At 39.6% G+C, this 20,403-nt stretch overlaps 1 protein-coding gene and 1 pseudogene across 1 annotated transcript; one reads left to right on the plus strand and one right to left on the minus strand.

Moving 5' to 3' along the window:
- Nucleotides 1-7,321: 7,321 nt before the first annotated feature.
- On the plus strand, nucleotides 7,322-13,351 carry LOC140935092 (steroid 17-alpha-hydroxylase/17,20 lyase-like; annotated as a pseudogene).
- Nucleotides 13,352-18,249: 4,898 nt separating this feature from the next.
- Nucleotides 18,250-19,274, minus strand: LOC140935103 (QRFP-like peptide receptor). Its single transcript, XM_073384641.1, has one exon. The coding sequence runs from the start codon at nucleotides 19,250-19,252 to the stop codon at nucleotides 18,287-18,289; it is 966 nt and encodes a 321-aa protein (XP_073240742.1). The 5' UTR covers nucleotides 19,253-19,274; the 3' UTR covers nucleotides 18,250-18,286.
- Nucleotides 19,275-20,403: the final 1,129 nt, after the last annotated feature.

Below are 20,403 nucleotides of genomic sequence, written 5' to 3' on the forward strand. Positions count from 1 at the left end.
GTTTGACGTTTGTTTTGGATTGTTTTTTAAGGATCAATAAGAGCAAAGACAAAACAAAATAGGGTGTCAATTTGTTTTTCAAAAAAAAAAAAAGACAACTTTATAACTGGTCAAGACCTCTTACCCGTTCCTCTTGTGCATTTTTCTGCCTCTTCCTCCCCTCCCTTATCAACCCTTGTTCTTGCCGTGCCTTGCATGGGGACGTTTGATCAGTCACCAAAGTATTCATAATTCAGGAAAAAAAAAAAAACAGCAACAACAACAAATTACATAATGCGCAATCCGCTGTGTTGATACCGCATTTTTTTATCATCCTTACCGACCGCGAGTGGATTGTGCATGAGAGAGCCTCATGCAGCCCCAAATCCCAAATTTAAAGATTGAAAATCTTTTATTATAGTCCACAACGTTACGAAAGCCCCTTAATCACCCATAATCCTCCATCGAGAGTTTCATTCTCCTATAAATTCCCTTCTCTTTCTCGCGCCTGCCTCTTAAGGTGGCTCAGTTGTAGTTATTATGCTTTGTTAGGCGCAATGAACTATGACAAATTTTGTGTTAACTCTTATCTGTTTTAATGCGCTGGTTACGAAACTTTGAGAAGAACTGCAGCTATCAAAAGCAATAAAATGAGATGATCATTTTTCAGTGTTAGTTTATTTATTTATTTATTTTTTACGAGACCAGCGCTAAAGTTGAGCCTCCTTTCAAAGAAAATTGCGTCTATTGAAAACTTTTGCTGTTATTTTTTATTGAAATTATTGGTATCAGAAATCGTTGGGCCAGATTAGTTCGTTTTTGTTTTTTTTGGTTTGTTTGTTTGTTTGTTTGTTTTTTTACGAGAGTATCGCTTTAAGTAGGGCCTACTTTTAATGAAAATCGTGTCGATTAAAAAAAATTGGCCAATATTGTTGACTGGAATTACTGGGATCAGATTTTTTTAAAGTCAGTAAAAGGTTTGCCGTCTAAATTTCAGAGAAGTCGTTGGAGCAGATTACTTCTTAATTAGAAAATCAATCAAAATTGAGCAGTGAAAAAAATTGTAAGCTCCACTTCAGACCTAATTTCGTAAAAGCAAAAACAAAATAAAAAACACCACCGCCAGTAAAATGGGACAATTATTCCATTTTATTACTGTATGCTGATAGCTGCAGTTATTTTTCAAAGATTCGTGATCATCGCATTAAACCGAAAAAGTTATGACGCAAAAGTTGTCATACTACGACAACGATGTACATGAATGTACCCCACATGTTGTATTCCTGGCCAGCGTGTTTATTACTCCTAGGTGACTCCTAGTTTTCTTTTTCAGTCTTAAAAAAACCTATGGTGACATTTTCTCTCTGAAACTTGGAAGCTACAATTCAGCAATAGCCTCAAGTTCTGAGACAGTCAAAGAGATGCTTGTAACCCAATCTGTTGAGTACGCTGGAAGATCAGATTCATACACCCTCTATACACTTACCTAAAGTATGTATTTGATGGCAATTTGAACACAACGTTATTTTCTTTGGAACTTTTTTTTGAAACATTCAAATTTGTCACCATTTTGGCACACCGTTCGTCTTCTGTGACCAAGATTAAAGAACTCTATAGATTTAGCCAAGGCTAAAGGCGAAGCTCCCTTAATTAATTTATTATTTACTTCAAACAGTTAACTTGTAACCATTACAAAGAAATCCACCCGGCGTTTAGCCTGCTATCAGTTGAAAACTAATCATTGGTCAGCGGATAACTTTAAAAAAGCACCTAACAGTGATGGGTCGACACCTGGGCCCAGATATGGTCATTTGATACTGGTCAGTGGATACCAATTGACCGCAGCATGTATTTGCAATGTCGGGTTGCAGGCTAGAAAATGAGAGACTTCACATGGGTTGCCATGCGGACGGATGGGTTGACGGAGGGACAGTCACGTTGCTACCAAAATGTCTCGGATGAATAGATAACAAGTCTCTCACCTATGGGAAGAAGTATCCCCTGAAATCGGCACTTGTTTATTTGTATGTAAGGTCATGTGTTCCTTAATCTCCGTCATATCGGAGTTCCAGTATCCACTCTCCTAAAGAATACTGAATACGATTACAACAGGGGCTCCTCTTACACTCGTTGTAGTTGGCCATGTATCCATTTTCTTCTTGGTTGCTGCAGAGCTTGACATTTCTTCCTGTGGATGGTCATCCTCCTAAGTCAAGGGCAAGTATAGTCCAGTTTCCTGAACTTTACAAGATTCCTGCTATCGTCAGACGCAAGTGATTTTTTTTGTCAATGCAACGACAAGTTGATTTCAACCAAATTAAGAAATCGTAAACGAGAAGCGTGCAACCATTATGGGTGCACGCGAGAGGTTACCACGGTACGAAAGAAGCGTAAGAGCTGCTCGAGGCTTAGCCGAGAGCAACTCCAGCTTCTTGAGTGCTTAGCAAACCTCCCAAGTGCATCCATAACCCGATTGTTGCACAGCTACAACGTTTACCATTTCTGTTATAACATAATCAAAAGCGGAAACAATTTCCATCTGCCTTCAATTGGTCAAGTCAGTCATCGGTACTATAAACGAATAGATGTATGCTGTCATCTGCCCGCTTAAACAGATCATGCCTTTCAAAACTGCCTCTAAAGTTTTTCTTTCGTTCTCCGTTTTCAAACCGTTCTCCGTCTTAAAGTAAATTGCAAAACGTTTCCTTTGTTGTTATTCTGAATGGCGTCTGTCTACTTCCTCTTGATCAGGGTAAATACTATAGGGGAAAACTATAGCTATAGCTGCAACTATGAACACCAAATCAAAAACTGTGCAACTTAAAATAGGATAATTGTGTGACAATTTTTGCAGTAAACTTAAAGTAGAAATTAGAAAAAAATGACTGTATTGCCTTTTAAATAACAGGAAACATTAATTTTTTAAAGAAACTAATTAGCTTCGTATCGAAATTTGTCCAGCGAAATGGAGCTAAAAGTCAAACTGAAATAGCAAAAATTCGCCACACAACCTGCGCCGAAGCGATGCGTGAGCAATTTAGATGCAGTTGTCTTACGATCGTGCTTTTAACTGCTCTTATGAATTAACAGGAACAAAGTAATAAACAGAGAACTTGTAATTTTCAGAAAAAAAAATTATCTGAAAACCAAATGTTGCTGTTCTCAAATGAAATTCGCACTACATGTACAATTCCAGCGTCATGGTCTGTACTCTCAACTAAAATTAGACCAACGCTATACAACAAAACTGTCTCGAACCTGAGCGTGTTTCCTAAAATATTTGCTTTAACTTAACATCAACTTGACTGAAACGTTAATGACACAATGCTAACTGATGCATTCCCATTCTAAAACATAATTTCCTCTGCTATAATGTTCAAGAAGTACCTTACGTGCCGGGCTAAAATCCTGTAAAAACTTCGCTCACTCGGTCACTCTAGCATGCACTATTCTACTGAGCTCTCCGCCGCGAAGTAAACAAGGATGAAGTCCTTGCCGCGAAGTAAACAAGGATGAAGTCCTTCAAGGCCAATTTATCCCTTGACTCACTTTCCCTCAAAGCAACAACTGATTTCTACTTTTCATTTGTATATTTCAACGGTTCATTTAATTTTTGACCTTGCAAGAAAGGAGATTTGCTCAATTTTACCGCGCTAGCTTTTTGTTGGCGTGCACCAATGGGCAAATGGTTGATGGTTGATTGACCAATCAGAGCGCGCGCTTTACTTTTGTTACGTTATAGAAATATGAATCAACTTTTATATTGTAAGTAGACCATGTTGCTTAACTCTCGGACTCCTTTTATACTGATTCAAGAGAAATCGCTGAATATTGTGCAAATATTTAGCTCAGCAGTTCTATACTTTACTCAGTGATTCACAGGTACCCCAAGCTCACGAGTGAGAATCGTTGTTGCATGACAGAAATATTATAAGGGTTTGTATGGAGATTTCAGCGATCTTTATTTAAGGGTCAAAAATAGTAATACAAATTTATTGTTTTTTCTTAACATTTTTGGCCTTTAACGAACAACGGCAGAACTAAAACTGGCTGGAATGGCTCCAGTGAAACGGCCAAAAATGCTAAGAAAATACCATAAATTTAAGACAAGGAGACAATTAAGGTAAGGAATTCTGATGTATTTTTATTATACTATTATTGACCCCTAAATAACGATCGCTGAAATCTCCATACAAACCCTTGCAATATTGAAAGGTTACACATGAAAAAACGATTCTCTCTCTTCAACTTGGGGTACCTGTGACTTATTGTGTCAACAATGACAAATTACCGCCCAGAGGTACCGTGTTTCGTTGATGAAAGAAAATCCACTTTTGAAAAAAATGTTAACAACTTTCAACCAATATATACCACTGTATAACCGATGAATTATATGAAACATGTAGGGAAGTGGATGGGGAAGGGTAAAGAAAACCGAAAATAATTTGTTATGCAGGCCAACTTTTCCAGGCCAACTGCAAAATATTTCGTGTAAAATTGAGTTTTATTGGACAAGGAAAAAAGGGAAAACGTTTTCATTTCAATCATTTCAATTACTACGAGGTTTGTGCTCAGACTGCTCAAGGACAGAGGTTGAAGCAACTCGTGAAGTGGTCTGTTTTAAACATTTTATTGTTAAAGACATTCTACTTACCGTATTTATTCGAATTAGCCCCCAGCCTCGAATTAGCGTCCACCTCGAATAAGCACCCACCCACCCCCACCCCACCTCCCTCCCACTCCCACTCAAACGCAAATAAGCGCCCATCCCACCCCCTTTCCCTCTTCCACTTCCAAAAAATTGAATAAGTACTAATAAGAGACTTCCTTGAAGAAGGAGTTTTCTTCAGAGTAGTTTACAGAAACCTTGAAACCTTCGTTTTGTTAATACCATTTATTGTTTGTTGCAAAATAAACATAATACACTTGCTGAAAATGTTGAGAAATTTAATAAGAGCCCACCTCGAATAAGCGCCCATGCTCAAACTCCAAAAATTTAAAAAGCTCCCAGGGCGGTTAATCGAATAAATACGGTATTAGTTTTCCGTAGTTTTTATTAATGGTGTAACATCTGTGCTGGAGATTGTTAGACAATGATACAGATGAGAAAACGGCCAAGGTCACAAAATTTGTTATTTTATTCTGAGGACCTTAGAAAAAGGGTTGAGCCCCTAATAAGACTTTCAGTTTCACAGTAACCAAGAAAAACGACTTGACATGTCAGGGGTACAGATCCCTGCAAATGTCCCCTCAGTCGTCCCTGCATGTATTCAGGGTCCTGGAGTGTAATTATTTAGCTCCTTCCCCTACAATAGGAATTTTCAAGGTTTGCAACCATCCTGCACATGAGAACCTTACTGTGAAGACCACTTACAATACAAGGGACTCCTCATTTTTAGGTTTACAAATTTTTGTTTTCGCATTTAGAGGCTATGAACTCTGATGGATAAATATATTTTAACTAGGGTATCTAAAAGATAGTAATGCTGCGGCACATTCTGTTGATACTGGCATTAGTTAGGCAGTGAGACTTAAAAGAATCAAAAATGACATTGAATGACCTATTTACATGTTGGAAAGTACTAGAATAATTACTATCAGTCTATAGAAAGAACTCGTGGGAACGTTGTTTAGAAAATGATCAAGTGGTTATCAACTCTGGTTTTCCCACAGGAAATAACAGAAATTCAGATTGTTTATCCATATATTTGATATACGGTGCACGATATTTTCTCTGGAAACACAATACTTTTCTTACTGTTTGTTGCACTTTATTAAGTAACAGTTATTTAGCTATATATTTATAGAAAACAACAACACAAAAAACGGGAAAAAAAAGAAAGTGGGAACAAATAATTCGGTAAGACTCGAACCCAGCACCTTCGACTCGACGCGACTACTGAACCACTACACCACAGAGGCTGATTATGTAATTTTAGGGAAGAGTCTTTCGTTTTATTCCTTTTCCATGAAACTTCCGCCGGCAAGATGATCGCCAGCCGCATTAACCGAGCTATTAACAGTGAAAAAACAATGTAACGCATATTCCATGGCAATGAATGAATGAAAGAACACAATTATGCTTTTCAAAACGCCGATACACGTCCTGGTCTGCAAAGTAGGACACAAAACATACGTTTTGTTATCTCGATTTCCGCTGTTATTTTGAAGGGAATGGTCAAAATCACATCCATTTTCGGCTCATACAGGTTCTTAAGAATAGCATTGCATGACATTTTCTCACTTTTATATCACCTTCTAGCAAGCTGGAATCCCCCCGTGTTGCGGAGTCGAAAAGCAAATGCTCATCTTCTCGTCAGGTTTAACACCTGGACGAGTCAAAAGCTTTTGAATTGAAATCCAATCCCCAAGTTAACCATCGTACTCATCTGAAAGACTCCTGCGTGTCTTAAAATTTGGTAAGACCTCTAACCGTGCTGTAGAATCGAACTGAGCAGCGAACGATGCACTTACTTCCCCGTGTTTTTATTTGAGTTGTTCGTGGCGCAATGCACCCTGGTGAAATGCAATGCATTGTGGTAAAAAGTGTGGTTAAATGCAATGCATTGTGGTAAAAAGTGATGAATTCGAGAATTCGTCGCCCCTTATATATTTCCTTTAAATCCTGATTATGTTGCTGCTCGCTCCCTTCGGTCGCTCCGCAGCAATAAACGTCTGATTAAACTATAGTGATTTAATAGCTAAAGTTTAATGTCTATCTATTTAAGTAAAAGTGAAATCTTAAGATAACGTGACGCAACGAGCTCGGATACTGTGTAATGTTGACACAAACATAAATCAATGATGACAGAACTCAATTAAATAGATAGAACCTGACACTTCACACAGTCATGTGCCTCGCCTCACTAGAGAACCATCACGCAGATGAAGCCTGTGAAACGTACGTACGGAAGAGTTACCTTCTCAGACAGTATCTCTAGAAAAGACTTTGTTGCAGTCCTCCCATTATTATATTTGGAATTCAATTGATGCGAAGAAACGTTTTAGCTTTTAACCCTGTAAGTCCCAATAGTGAACAACATCAATTTTTTCCTAATAATATCCATACAATGTTAAGAGGTAAGGTTAATATGAGAATTAACAAAATGATCGCATGAGGGAAAATGCTTTGATCTTTATCAAATTCTCTCAACTCATCCTCTAAAGAAATGTATAGAGATCATTTTGGAGAATTTGTATGTGAATAATGGAGCTTAAAGGGTTAAAGAAAATGGCAAATAGCGTGACATATAAGGCGTCTAATTTAATACTGAATTACGCAACAGGTCGTCGTATCCGTTTACCTCCAATCACATCACGCGACATATTTTCGTAGTTAAGCATGGCGTCCCTGCTTACTTCGGTTTACAATTACCTCAGCCTTGGCAATGTTTTTCTGCTGTTACTTTTGCTGTTCCTTCTCCATTACCTGATGGTGCTTTACGAGTTCAGAAACATGCCACCCGGTCCACGCTTAACAACCCTCCCCGTTCTTGGAAACATCTTCTCTCTTGACCATAAGGCGGAACGATTTCCGGAAACCTTTCTAAGGTCAGTACCTCTAGTAATTAAAAATGGTCAGTACGGTGGTTAAGTCAGGTAGTTAAGTATACCTGGGGTACGAAAACGCAAAGCGCAAAGGCGTTGTGCATTACATGATGAGAGTTTTTAAAATGCAAGACGTATGATTCCCTAGCAAAGCAGAGGTCTCTCACGGCGAGGCAAAAACGCTGCTGCAAGCAGGGAAAACGCATGACAAATGCAATTTACTGTCAACATTGTGCTAAGAAGTTTATACATGTAATCTATGCAAAAATGATTCTACTTGCCGGCGTCGCTACGCTGGGTACCAGAGGTTTTTTCTCGCGCGCGACGAGGAGCTTCGTTTCGTCGGCCGTGGGCCGACACGTGTTTGGCCAAAGGCCGAAGACACAAGCGGCGAAGCCGCGAGGAAAACCACTTTTCGCGCGGGTCACTTTAAGACTTAACCAAAACCGGAAACCGCCCATGGAAAGCCTCTCGCACCCAGGGTGCGGCGTTGCATGCTAGAATCAAAACGATAGAATAACAAAATACAAGTTGAACCTCTCCACAACGGCCACCTTTGGGACAGAGGAAATTAAAGAGGCCGTTACAGAGAGGTTTAATATTGACTGTCCGCCCATAAAAGAAGTGGCCGTTGAAATATCCTTTTCAAAAATGTAACTGGTCTTGTTTTAATACACCACGTGAGAAAGACGTCCCTGATAGAAGGGTCACTGGCCTACTCGAGCTTCTCTAGGCGAGCCAACTCTTCAAACATTTCTCTGTAAAACGTGGCGAACCGCTTGTACCAACAACAACAACAACAATAACAACAAATACGAAACAAAAAGTGGGCTCCGCGGGTCACCCCTTTGTGACGGTAGGGTCACCCTCCTAGCCTGGCTTAGCAACTTGGTCAAGGTGAGATAATTAGAGCATGTGCGAGGGCTGTTTTATACAAACAAATTACGTGTATGGTATGCAAGAGCGCTGTTGCGAGAGAACGGTTGAGCGAGTGGCTTTCGTGACTTTCTCATAGAGAACCTACTTGCAGGCTATTGCTCGCAGAAACGGCTCATGCACGAAAGTTATAGCCTCCCCGCAGATGTCCTATGGGGTTCGTTCGTCACGCATTCATTTCTCCCCAACGGACGACGTCCGTAGGGGAGAAATGAATGCGTGACAAACGAACCCCAAAGGACGTCTGCGGGGAGGCTACGAAAGTTAGCGTTAAACATAAATAAATAAACAAGAAGAATAAGAGAAGAAGCACATCCCCCTCCACAAAAATTTGATGGAGGAGTATGGTTAAAAGCATTGTTTTTCATTTATTTCCGCCCTTTTTCTCAAATATCTAGCAAAATCTCATTCAATCATAAAATGACTCAATTATTTTGGACTTCTTGGCTCAATAATTTTTGGAGAAGTTTTGGCTTCTCTCTTTTCGAATGTTTTCAACGCAGAAAAAATAGAAATATTGTATTTTGGGGGTTGTTAAAAATTAAAATATGAAGGGAATAATTAGTAAAAAATAGTAGATAGTCCACTACCACAATAAGGTGCTCGTGATCCTATAAGCGGACTAACTGGTTGATGTGTATACCTTCTCTGCCCTAATTTATTTCCTTCCCAAATCTACATCACTCCCTCACCCTCCCCCTAAAAAAAAAAACAAAAACAAAAACAAAAAGAAAAAGCACCCAGACTGCCCTCTTAATGGTCGACCATTCACTTGCCTATCGCCACGAGAGGAGTTTTCGCTGCGACTGCAATCAACGAAAGCATAAGCCCATCCTAAAGAGAAATGAAACTTCTCTTCCCCTGGTAAATCAGTTCATTGAGCTCTCCATTTGCAACGCAAAACCCTTCCTTTCACTTTCCTAAAACTTTTACATTGTAGCCTTCAAGACAAGTACAACGGTATTTTTTCCGTGAAACTTGGAAGCTTCAAGGCGGTTATGGCAAGTTCCTCCGAGGCTGTCAAAGAAGTTCTGGTGAAGAAATCGGCTGATTACGCTGGAAGACCGCAAATGCACGTTTTTTATGTGTCTACACTAGGTATGTTTAAAGTTCAGTCCACGGACGCAACAACTCCTAACATTGTTGAGGCAACAATGTTGGGGGTTGTTACGTCCGTGTTGGCAGAGGTGTGGAAGCGGATGCAACAACTTCCAACAATGTTGGACCAGTAGTGCATCGTGGGAAGGATACAACCTATAAGACTTTGTAAACTCCGAGAAGACCCCGCGTAATGCGCGTGCGTGGCCCCAACAATGATGAAAGAGTTGTACAAACGGGTCCAAAATTGTTGCGTTACGCTTCGGAGATCACAAAAGTTGACCCAACGATGTTGGGAGTTGTTGCGTCCGTTTGCACGTACCTTAAAGAATTTAGTTTTCCCGATTATGTACCTCTGGATGAGCTGTAACAGCTAAATTCATCTTCACCCAAAATCCAAATTTATCTGCCTTAATTAACCGTTTAAATCCTAAAATCGAAATCGAAGTTCTCGCGATCGCTTGTTAACGCAATAAATGGAAGTAGAAGGGAGAAGTTTTTCTAGGTATAAATCCATCTTGTAAGATCATATCCATAATTCTTGTTGAGACTACATTCTTTCATACAACAGTAATGTAACAAGGAGAAATTTGATGCTGGTCACTCTTTGGGCTATAAAAAGGGTGAAAACAAATCAACATAAACCTGATTAACTAACAAATCAGTCACTTTTTTCGCGGCGGATGCCTCTAGGTGACGATGATTAGCATCGTCTGAGTATGAGGCGTTTCTGCGTGGAAAGAAGGAAATAAAAGCGCTTTCTCCTAAGTAAGGCCTTATACTCGCACCATGATCAACCTTTTTTGTATGAATTGATTGACTAGATAGATATACATTAGGTAGGGTCACACAATAGGCAGTCACGTTAGAAAATGCAATCAACTGTTCACGTACAATTTGTGTATTAAACAAACAATTCATTAACCTGCGAATAGAGCCGGACAGTTGTATCTACTCGCTCCTCGCTAATAGGGATGTTTCGTGGGAGACACGTCTGCGCCTTACCGACAGAAGTTCCTTACTGATGACCCAAAGCCTGTCCAGAATAATTGATGGGCGTGGTAGTTGTTTTCTAGCTATGTTGTTTACGAGTGATAGACAAAAGACAAAATTCATAAAGACTGAATTTTAACGGGATATATCATTCTACTGCAAAACAGACAGTATTCGTCGAATATGTTCTTCAGAAGAAGAAGCAAGTGAGTTTTGCTGCCGCTCGTTCGCAGAAGAACTTAAAACTCTACTATAATAAAGACCAGGAGAAACGTAAATCCAACAAATTTAAACTCGGAACACCATGGCTACAAGTTTAGTTATGAAAACATTGATTTACATCATCAGTATGGAATAAGATCATTGAGAACGAGCGCTGCAGGCGGTCATCTTGACCGAGTCGAACTTGAAGTTGACTGGTCTATCTCCGCTACTTAGGGGACGGGGCATGGTTTGGGATGAGGCGAGGAAAATTCGTATTCTATTAACATGCCTCCCTTCTCCGACGCCCGCCCCAGTGGGTTCATTTGAAACCAATTGCACAATGACTACCAGTGAGGACTCAACCTCGTTCCCAGGTGCTCTCTCCTCGGGTAGGAGAGAACCCTGGAGGCGAGGTTGGTGAGGACTGTGAACAGTCTATCTCTCCCGCGAAACGTTCCTCGCGAGCGAGGAGCCACTGCTTTGCAGAAGTTTCATGATGCAAACTACCGTATTTATTCGAATAAGCGCCCAACCTCGAATAAGCGCCCACCCCCTCTTCCTCCCTATCAAACTCAAATAAGCGCTCACCCCCACCCCACCCACTTGAATGAATAAATTCTAATAAGAGACTTCCCCAAGGACCGAGTTTTCTTCAGAGTATTTTACAGAAAGCTTGCTTTGTTGCTTCTTCGCGTTTTGTAATTAGCATTTATTGTTTTGTTGCAAAATAAACATACTTCACTTGCTGGAAATGGTGAAAATTTAATAAGCGCCCAGCCTCGAATAAGCGCCCACTCTCAAGGTCCAAAAATTTAATAAGCGCCCAGGGCGGTTAATCGAATAAATACGGTACTGCTTTATGGTAAGCAAACAACGGTTTTCGTATTACAGGTGGGAAAGACATAGTTTTTGGTCAAGGTCCTGCTTGGAGGTTCTATCGAAAACTGTTCACAACAGCTTTGCGCCAATACCTCTCGAACTCTCCTCTGATTGAACAAAGAGTCACAACACAGAACAACAAACTGGTAAAGGTCATAGAAAAACAAGCTGGAAAACCTTTCGATCCTGCAGATTGCTTGCAGAGAAGTGTTGCCGACGTTATCTGTGGAATTACTTTCAAAGACGGCACCGACACAACGAACCCAGACATGGACGAACTTCTTAAGCTAAATGTTATGTTTGCTGCCAGCGCGGATGACGCTCAGTTGGCTCTAGTCCTTAATTTTTTTTCGTGGGCACGTCACCTGCCCTTAAATGGATCTGATCGTATCATCCAGCTATTTTTTAAGATGCACGATATCATTCGAAAACTACTCAGGGAGAGAAAAGAAACTTTTGACCCGACCGAACCAGTGGAAGATTTTATGTCAGCATTTCTTAAAGCCTAACACGACTTCGAGGAAGAATGTGAGAACGCTGAAGAGAGATCTGCTCTGCTTTCTGAAGACCACTTCATCGCGGCAATTGAGGATATGTTTTTTGCTGGTTACGAAACCACCAGCACGATATTGAGATTTGCCCTTGCTTTCTTAGTCAATAATCCAAAATACCAAGAAGAAATACAACACCAGTTAGATGAAGTGCTTGGGAGTCGCAGACCCTCGTTGGACGATCGCCCGAAATTGCCACTCGTTCAAGCAACGATCTTGGAAGTACTGAGGCTTGGAAACGTTCTGCCTCTAGCAGTTCCTCATGTAGCGGTCAACGACACAACTCTCGGCGGATACCGTGTCCCGAAGAGTACAATTGTCTATCCTAACACAGAAGCTGTTCATCTTGATCCCAAATGTTGGGACAACCCGACCGTGTTCAATCCGTACCGCCACGTAGACGCAGAAGGCAAGCTGGTCACCAACCAAGGAAATTTCTACCCCTTTGGAGCTGGTCGCCGCTCTTGCGCTGGTGAATCTCTGGCCAAGGTTGAGCTGTTCTTGTTTTCCTCGTGGTTGCTGCAGAGCTTTACTTTTGTTCCGGGGGACGGACATCCCCCCAAACCCAAAGCAGGTCTTGTCCAGTTTCCTTCTTCCTACACCATACGTGCCATCAAAAGGAAGTGAACTGAGCATGACATTCACCACTTTAGGAACGAGAAGGAAACTGAGCTTAGGTAACTTTCGCAAAGACTTCTGGTACTGTTACTAGTCGATCCCAGAATCAATTGCGACACAGTCATGTCGGCTCTAGTTCCCTTTTCTTTACTTGTTGTTGACGAGGCAAATTTACTACATAAAGGACTCTCTAACAGACTCTAATATTACGAAGTGACGTTCTCATTAAACTGTTAAAATTTGTAACCAGATAACTCTTTCCACCTCTTTTGCTTTTGTTTTTCTCTTGATTGATGGCCCAAGCGCAAAATAAGGATCCGTTATTTACTTTTTTTATCATTTTGGTTTCTTTATGTGGATTAAGCAAGAAAAAAAGCCCTAATTACAAGAAATTCATTTTCAGGGCTTAAAGAACAAACAAACAAACAAAGCAATCGAAACCGCACTATACAAAAACATTTGATAGCTTTTTCGTTGAGATAGCCACACTTATAGCAGCAGATTTGGAGAAAATCACGTTTATGACGATAAAGTGACTACCGGTATTCTAGCCGAGATCGGATGACATCATTGGCCCCCAACTGCGCCATTTACATGTTTCTCATAATATTTTTAAACACCATATTGTAGGCAATTTCACAAAAAAATAATTAAAGGTAAAAAAAAAAAAAAAAAAGAATCAAAATATCGTATTCAACGAACTGTAGAGCGGGTAGTCCAACTATCCATCCCTCCAACAAGTCCGAGGAATAAATTAATTCCTGGTCGTCAACAACGATTACATAAGATCAAGAGATCAGTTTTATTAATATGGCAAGGAGAATCGCTTGCTTTTCAGTTTCTCTGCAGTAACTATATACTGTGGCGAAATACACTCCTTGGTTGGCCAGTTAACATGAATTTCGGTCTGACTTATAAATTCTGTTGTCTACCTTTCCATACCTCTGCCCCGACTTAATATGACCCTTAAACTTTGAATTTTATGAGAGAATGTTTGGGAACAAATAAAATATCCTAAACGATAGAACTTGAACGACACAAATAAAAAGTCAGTATTTCAAATCCGTTTAAAATATATCGTTTACAGCGAAATTCAATTATAACTGTAACTGGGCTCTGGCTCAACGGAACTGTCGGACTCCATCAGGAAAAAGAATCAATCGATCGCAGTAAACTTCTTCATTTTTATCACTCTGTTGCCATGACCACTCTTTCTTATTTTACTGATTAAGCCGCCAGTAACGTGGGAAAAATTCGATTTACCAGGATGGCAAATTCTTTCGTGCAGCCGCACCAAAACTGAGCGCGAACGACGAATAGCAACTCTCGGTACATACTTTTTGCTGAGGACGTAAGTATATACTCAAGTCTCATTTAGTGCAAAAGAAAGTAAAAGCCATATTTTCGATGAACCAAATTATGTATTCATATTTACATAGGGTAAAAACCACCTCTTTCAAGTTACATGAGCTGACACTGAGGACCCTTGAATAAAAAAGGGGCCAAGAAGGAGAGAGAAAACATAGGGGGAGGTCAAGAATGTGGTTCAAGGGGAGGGGACATTTTTTTTTTTAATCAAAGAAATAGTCACCTTTGTAAGATTTTGCTGGAAGTGTTAATCATTTCTTTTTGTTTAATGTTAAGGGCCCGTAGTTGAAAAAAAAAAAAATCAGTTCTAATTGAAGTATTATATGGTCTTCTTTAATGTGATAGCTATTTGTAACTCGTTCCTAGGCCTGTTTAACCTAACACAGCGCTAAACCCTGGTTTTACTTGCCATTTTCAGGTCTTGGGGGAGGGGGGAGGGGGGGGGGATGGGGTTCTTGAAGAAATTTTGATTTTTCCATTTTTTCCTCAAAAGTGAGGAGAGAAATATACTAGGCATGGAGGAAAGAAGAGTTAAGACTGATCACACGCAACATGGTGTGATTAAAACCCAGCTGGGAGACTACGCATTTATGCCCCCCAAATTAATTTCATTTGTCTTGAGTGGAAAAGAAGAAGAAGAGAAAGAAGAAGAGTAAGTTGCATTAGGATACCAGCTTTACACACTGCGCTTTTTCGGTCTTGAGTGTCGGCTGATTAAAGTGGGCACTGAATTTTTACACTTCCTTTCAATACACTTCGCTGCCACGTATAGGTAATATAGAGGTTATCAAAGGACCAACTACGTTTTTTGTAATACTACCCTTAAACCATCGGACATACAAGGTAGGGGGTGAGCAACCTCGTCCCCAAGGCGCTTTCCCTGGCTTTGGAGGTGGGGCGGACACCTCCAAAGCCAGGGAAAAGCGCCCTGGGGACGAGGTTGGGGAGTGAGTGCAATCCCTGGAAGGTTTCTTTGAATCAACCACCAAGACAAGTCATCACATATCCACACTTGGCGTCGGAGCGGGAGCTCGTGCGCAATACCAGTACCAAAAAAAAACAAAATAAAACAAAAACAAAAAAACTGAATGACTTTTAAAAACCTCATGTAGCTAGTCTGCATAACAGCTACGTGAAATGACCAAATTCAAGGTTTTGTGGAGAACGTGAACGCAATATAATTTTCTTTTCTCAATCAGAACTTGAACCTCCTCCCCTACAAATTCCAAACGCAGCTATCTCGGTTACTTAGTGCAAATTTAACTAGCCAATCTAGTTTTAATCATATGGATTTTTCTTTAATAACTTTGTCGTTTGCATCGCCCTTAGTTAGCTTTAAATGACTAGACTTCCTCGTTATGACCTCTGGACCATAAAAAGGATTACAAATCTTCTTTGAAACATAATCAATTTTCCTTTAATTTGTTGATAATGTGATGTTAAATTTGGTGATTTATGTTAACCGATGCCCTTAACCGCACCCGCACCCGCGACATTGCGACATATAGACATACTCCCCTTAATGCAATCTGGAGGGCTGGCGTTGCAATTCGTCTAGCCTTTCACCCAAAACCTGCCTTACAAGGTTGAAGCCACTGGCGACTAGGGTCCCAACTGGTATTAGCTTCCAATATCAACATTGCATGCATGCCTCAAACACTCATCACTTTCGGTCGTTTATATTTGTTTGAAGCTTATGACACTGGCGATAATATAATGTTTATTCATTACTATGGGATCCCTACTAGGAATCGTTACCTTACATTTAAACAATTGTTCTTTGGACTTGTCCCGGTGACTCTATAAAAAAAAACTGACTATTATACAAAGCAATTACCTTAATAAGTTTCTTATTCCCACAAGTTAAACACAGGAGACTCATTAATATACAGTTCATGAGTCATATGAAAATCAACTGGGAGATCTAACGATAGGTAATTTGTCTAAAAAAGCTAAACGGCATATCTGTATACACTTCTCCATTTACTGCAAACAATAACAAAGACTTTAGATGTTCACAACGGCCTTTTGGCTTCGTCTCTAACAGTCTCTTTACTCCGCGTGAAAGCTTAGCTCTGAGGAATCAACATAAATTTAGCCTGCAGTCAGTCAATCAAAATCGTATAAAGTTAGACGATTTAAGCAATAGACCACACTTTCTATGGGTTTACCGGCGTGATAACCCACGCGGGATGTTGGGAGAACACGAGAAAAGCTTGTAAATCACGAGCCGAAGGCGAGTGATTTACAAGCTTTTCGAGTGTTCTCCCAACATCCCAAGTGGGTTATCACGCCGGTAAACCCATAGAAAGTGTGGTCTATTGCTTTTATAAAATAACTTTTAGTAGAATGGAGTATTTTAGGTAAAAAATATGGTTCTAGTACCGTGATCAAGTCACGTCTTCTCTCTAAAGTCATCATAAGCCAATCATGACTCACGATTTAATAGCGTTGAACTTTCTCAAAACTCAGTTCAGTCAAACAACAAACAGCAGCACTTCAAAACACGAGTTTTTGCACTCATTACATGATAACTTATGAAAGCTGTTTTACAGGAAAAGTCAACACATATTCATGCGAACGTACAATGAAAGAATACGTTCATGGTTTGTTTACTACAGAAGTAGGAATTAATTGAACATCAGACTGTACGCAGCTGTATTTTGTTGAGTCGATCCGTAAGAATTTCGTTGTTACAGACGGAACTTGCAGTTATTGTAATAGAGGACTTCATTCACTTTTAACAAGCCGCAGTGGTTTAAGATCTGTTTTCTGGACTTTATTATGATCAAGAAATGCTGCGGTAACGACGTGGCTGCATTTGCGAAGTTGTCGCATGTAACTTTATATGCACGTACAGCGACCGATGGAAATATGTCAGTGGTGGAGAAAGGTTTCTTTGCCGTAGCCACATATTGGCGTTAATATTTGTCGATTCGTGAAGTGAGGTGGTTTGAGGTAGGTTATGGCATCGATATCACCGACTAATTTGTGCAAATGTTGGAAAAAACCAGCCCGAAACTCTGACATCTTTCATCATCGTTGGCAGCTTGTTTACAACTTACAGCGGCCGATTTTGTACATGTACCATATATCTTGATCAGAGATCTCTTTTTGGAACAATTTCTTTCATTAAGAAATTTAAGTTGAGATAAAATAAATCAAGAATGCTAAAACTATCCGTTTTGTTGCTTGTTGGCACATCGTTAAGTTTTCCTAGAGACTTTCTACACCAGAAATTCACACAGTTGTGGTCTTTGTCTGCGATTTGGCATCGTCGTGAAATGTAAACTGTTTTTCAGCTTTGTACTTTATAACTTCCAAAGCTATAGCAGCAGCGAATTGTGACGCTCAGTAATAAAATGTGGAAACCAACGCTTTTAATATTAAGAAGGGCTGGGTAAGTAACTTGTTCTGTTTTTTAGCCTTTCTAAAATCGTTGTCTGCAGATCAATAGCCGGTTTTGTTTATGGCTCGTGGTCCGGATGCCTTTTTCTATGGGTTTACCGGTATAATAAACCATAGGTTTTTGACCAATCAGATCACGCGTACTATCTCAGTTATTTTATAAGTGTTGACTTTTCCTGTAAAACAGCTTTCATAAGTTATCATGTAATGAGTGCAAAAACTCGTGTTTTGAAGTGCTGCTGTTTGTTGTTTGACTGAACTGAGTTTTGAGAAAGTTTAGCGCTATTAAATCGTGAGTCGTGATTGGCTTATGATGACTTTAGAGAGAAGACATGACTTGATCACGGTACTAAAATCATATTTTTTACCTAAAAGACTCCATTTTAATAAAAGTTATTTTATAAAAGCAATAGACCACACTTTCTATGGGTTTACCGGCGTGATAACCCACGCGGGATGTTGGGAGAACACGAGAAAAGCTTGTAAATCACGAGCCGAACAATAACCCAGTTCTTAAAGTAGTTAACTAATAATAACAAATAGATCTCAACTCTTCAACGAACAAGGCCGCTTTATCAGATTCGCCCACTGTTCTTTGTCAAGCCTAACAATCTTTCTGTTTCTTAAGGTTGAGTTCAAATTTTTCAGTTCTCGTTGGTAGTCTTCACAACTGAGCCACTTCAACAGTCTGGTACTGGACCAAATTAATTCACAAGTCTCTTAAGACCTTGGCGATAATTACTGCTTGAAATAAACAAAATAGTCGGATTTATGGCACAGTTTGCGAAAGCCAGATAGTAGCTAACAGTATAACACACTTCAAAACTACAAGAGGATCGAATAAAACTTTTCGGTGCCGAAAACAGCTTTATCAGCAACATGGTGTAAGAGGGTATCCAGCAAAGAAAAAACGCTAACACGATAGCGATGGCCATTTTCAGCACGTTTCGATTTCTTTTTTTTCGCTGTTCTTCAGCATTGGCCGACTGTTCCCCTGGATGTGCCTGTTTCTTAAGTTTGATCAGGATGATGGAATAAATTGCAACCAACAAGATCATTGGGATGTAAAAGAACACGCTAACACCTGCCAGCATGTAAGTGACCAAGCTTTTTTCTCCGAAGGTTTCCGCCCACAGACTCTCGCACTTCATTTCTTCTGGATTTTCAACGAGTTTGTAAGCAAACAGCTGTGGCGAGGTAACGGCCATCGCCACAATCCACGTTGTCAGAATAAAGAAAGGACACAGCTTGCGACTGAAGAGTGGGGAACGTAGTGGAACTACGACAGCTCCAAATCGATCAACTGCTATCAGAACCAAACTCTGAACCGACACCAAGGAGGATGCCTCAACAAGAAAAGCCAGTAGCTTGCACAAGATCTGACCAAGAAGACCACTAATAAGCCACGAGTCAACGTGTAAGTGTAATAGCCGCATAGGGAGCAAGAATATTGGAAACAACAGGTCAGACAGGGTCATGTTTGCGATCAAATAATTTATCGGCTTTCTTAAGTTTGGTGTTTTGTAAACAATGATTCCGATGAGAGAGTTTCCAACCAGCGAAACAATGAGGATCAAACTTAAGGCAATGGTTTTTCCAGTTTTCGCTGCAGCCGAATTTATTAGACTGGAGCAGTTCCAGGAGCTTAATACATTTGTTGTTGTGTTCATGTCTACCACTTTACCAGTCTCTCTAGAGGTCTGTTCTCGTAAGGCTTAAATATTCTTCAGCAGCTGCTGTTTAAAACTTCCCGTACTTACCCTAAATGCTGTACTAGTAAACCATTGAACGCCTTTCATAAATTAGCGCCCCCGCTAAGAGTTTTCGCCTCGTTTTCCTACCAGAAAATTATAGGTAAGTGTTCCAGGCGCTAATATATATTAAGCATGAAAATGCCTTCAAGATTGTTCATAACTTTTGCGCACTTTGTATTTGGTAATTTCTTTTTCTTTCTTTTTTTTCTTTTTGTAAGGATATCTTTTTTTTGTAATGATATCTTTCGATTTGAATAATGCGCTAGTTTCGCTATTTTAGGGATGAGTATGACAATTATTAGTCAATGAAAATGCAAATGGTGAAATAGAAAAAAGGCAAAAAAAAATTTCTGTCATATACACTTTAATGAGCTTTTTATTCAACTGCGAGGATCATTTCCACTTTTCATAACAATTTATGTTAAACACTTTCTTTTGTTATTCTTTTTTTTTTTCTTTATTGACAATTAGTTTTGTCTGCACATGTCTGAAGATCTTAGGATAAAGGGAGGAGCCGTGCCAAACTCATTTCACCGTTTTTATTATTATTATTATTATTATTATTATTATTATTATTAGTATTAGAACGAGTCTACCTACGAGTCTACCTACGTTGTTCTTTATACATAGAATCGATCAGGAGCACCCAACTACTGTTATCAGTAAAATATCTGTTCGGAGAAGCACATGTTGCCTAGAATTTTCTTTTGTATGAGGACAGCTAAAAATGTCTAGATGAACGTTCCATTCATGTTCAATTTTGGAAAGTTATCTAATAAATTCCCTACAATTTTCTGAAGTTTAATTTTTCACATTTTACTACCCAGCTTACACTATTTTTCTTAGAAAAAGGAAACCTAAAATTTTCGGATTCTAAAATGTAATGGACAGAGGAATCAGAAAAATTCTGACTTTCGTAAAACGTTAAATTGCACCTAAAATTTTCGGGAAAATAATACTGAAGCCCTTGCAATTTCGAAAAGCCTCAAGTTCCCTTAGGATGACCGAACAGGACGATGGAGTAAAGTAACAAGAACAGAACAAATGGGATGTAGAAAAACATGATA

Source organism: Porites lutea, chromosome 1 (assembly GCF_958299795.1).
Source record: "Porites lutea chromosome 1, jaPorLute2.1, whole genome shotgun sequence".
Classification (NCBI taxonomy): Eukaryota; Metazoa; Cnidaria; class Anthozoa; order Scleractinia; family Poritidae; genus Porites; species Porites lutea.

Coding starts and splice junctions, on each gene's coding strand:
- LOC140935103 (XM_073384641.1), bottom strand. CDS start 19,252: ATGAACACAACAACAAATGTATTAAGCTCCTGGAACTGCTCCAGTCTA.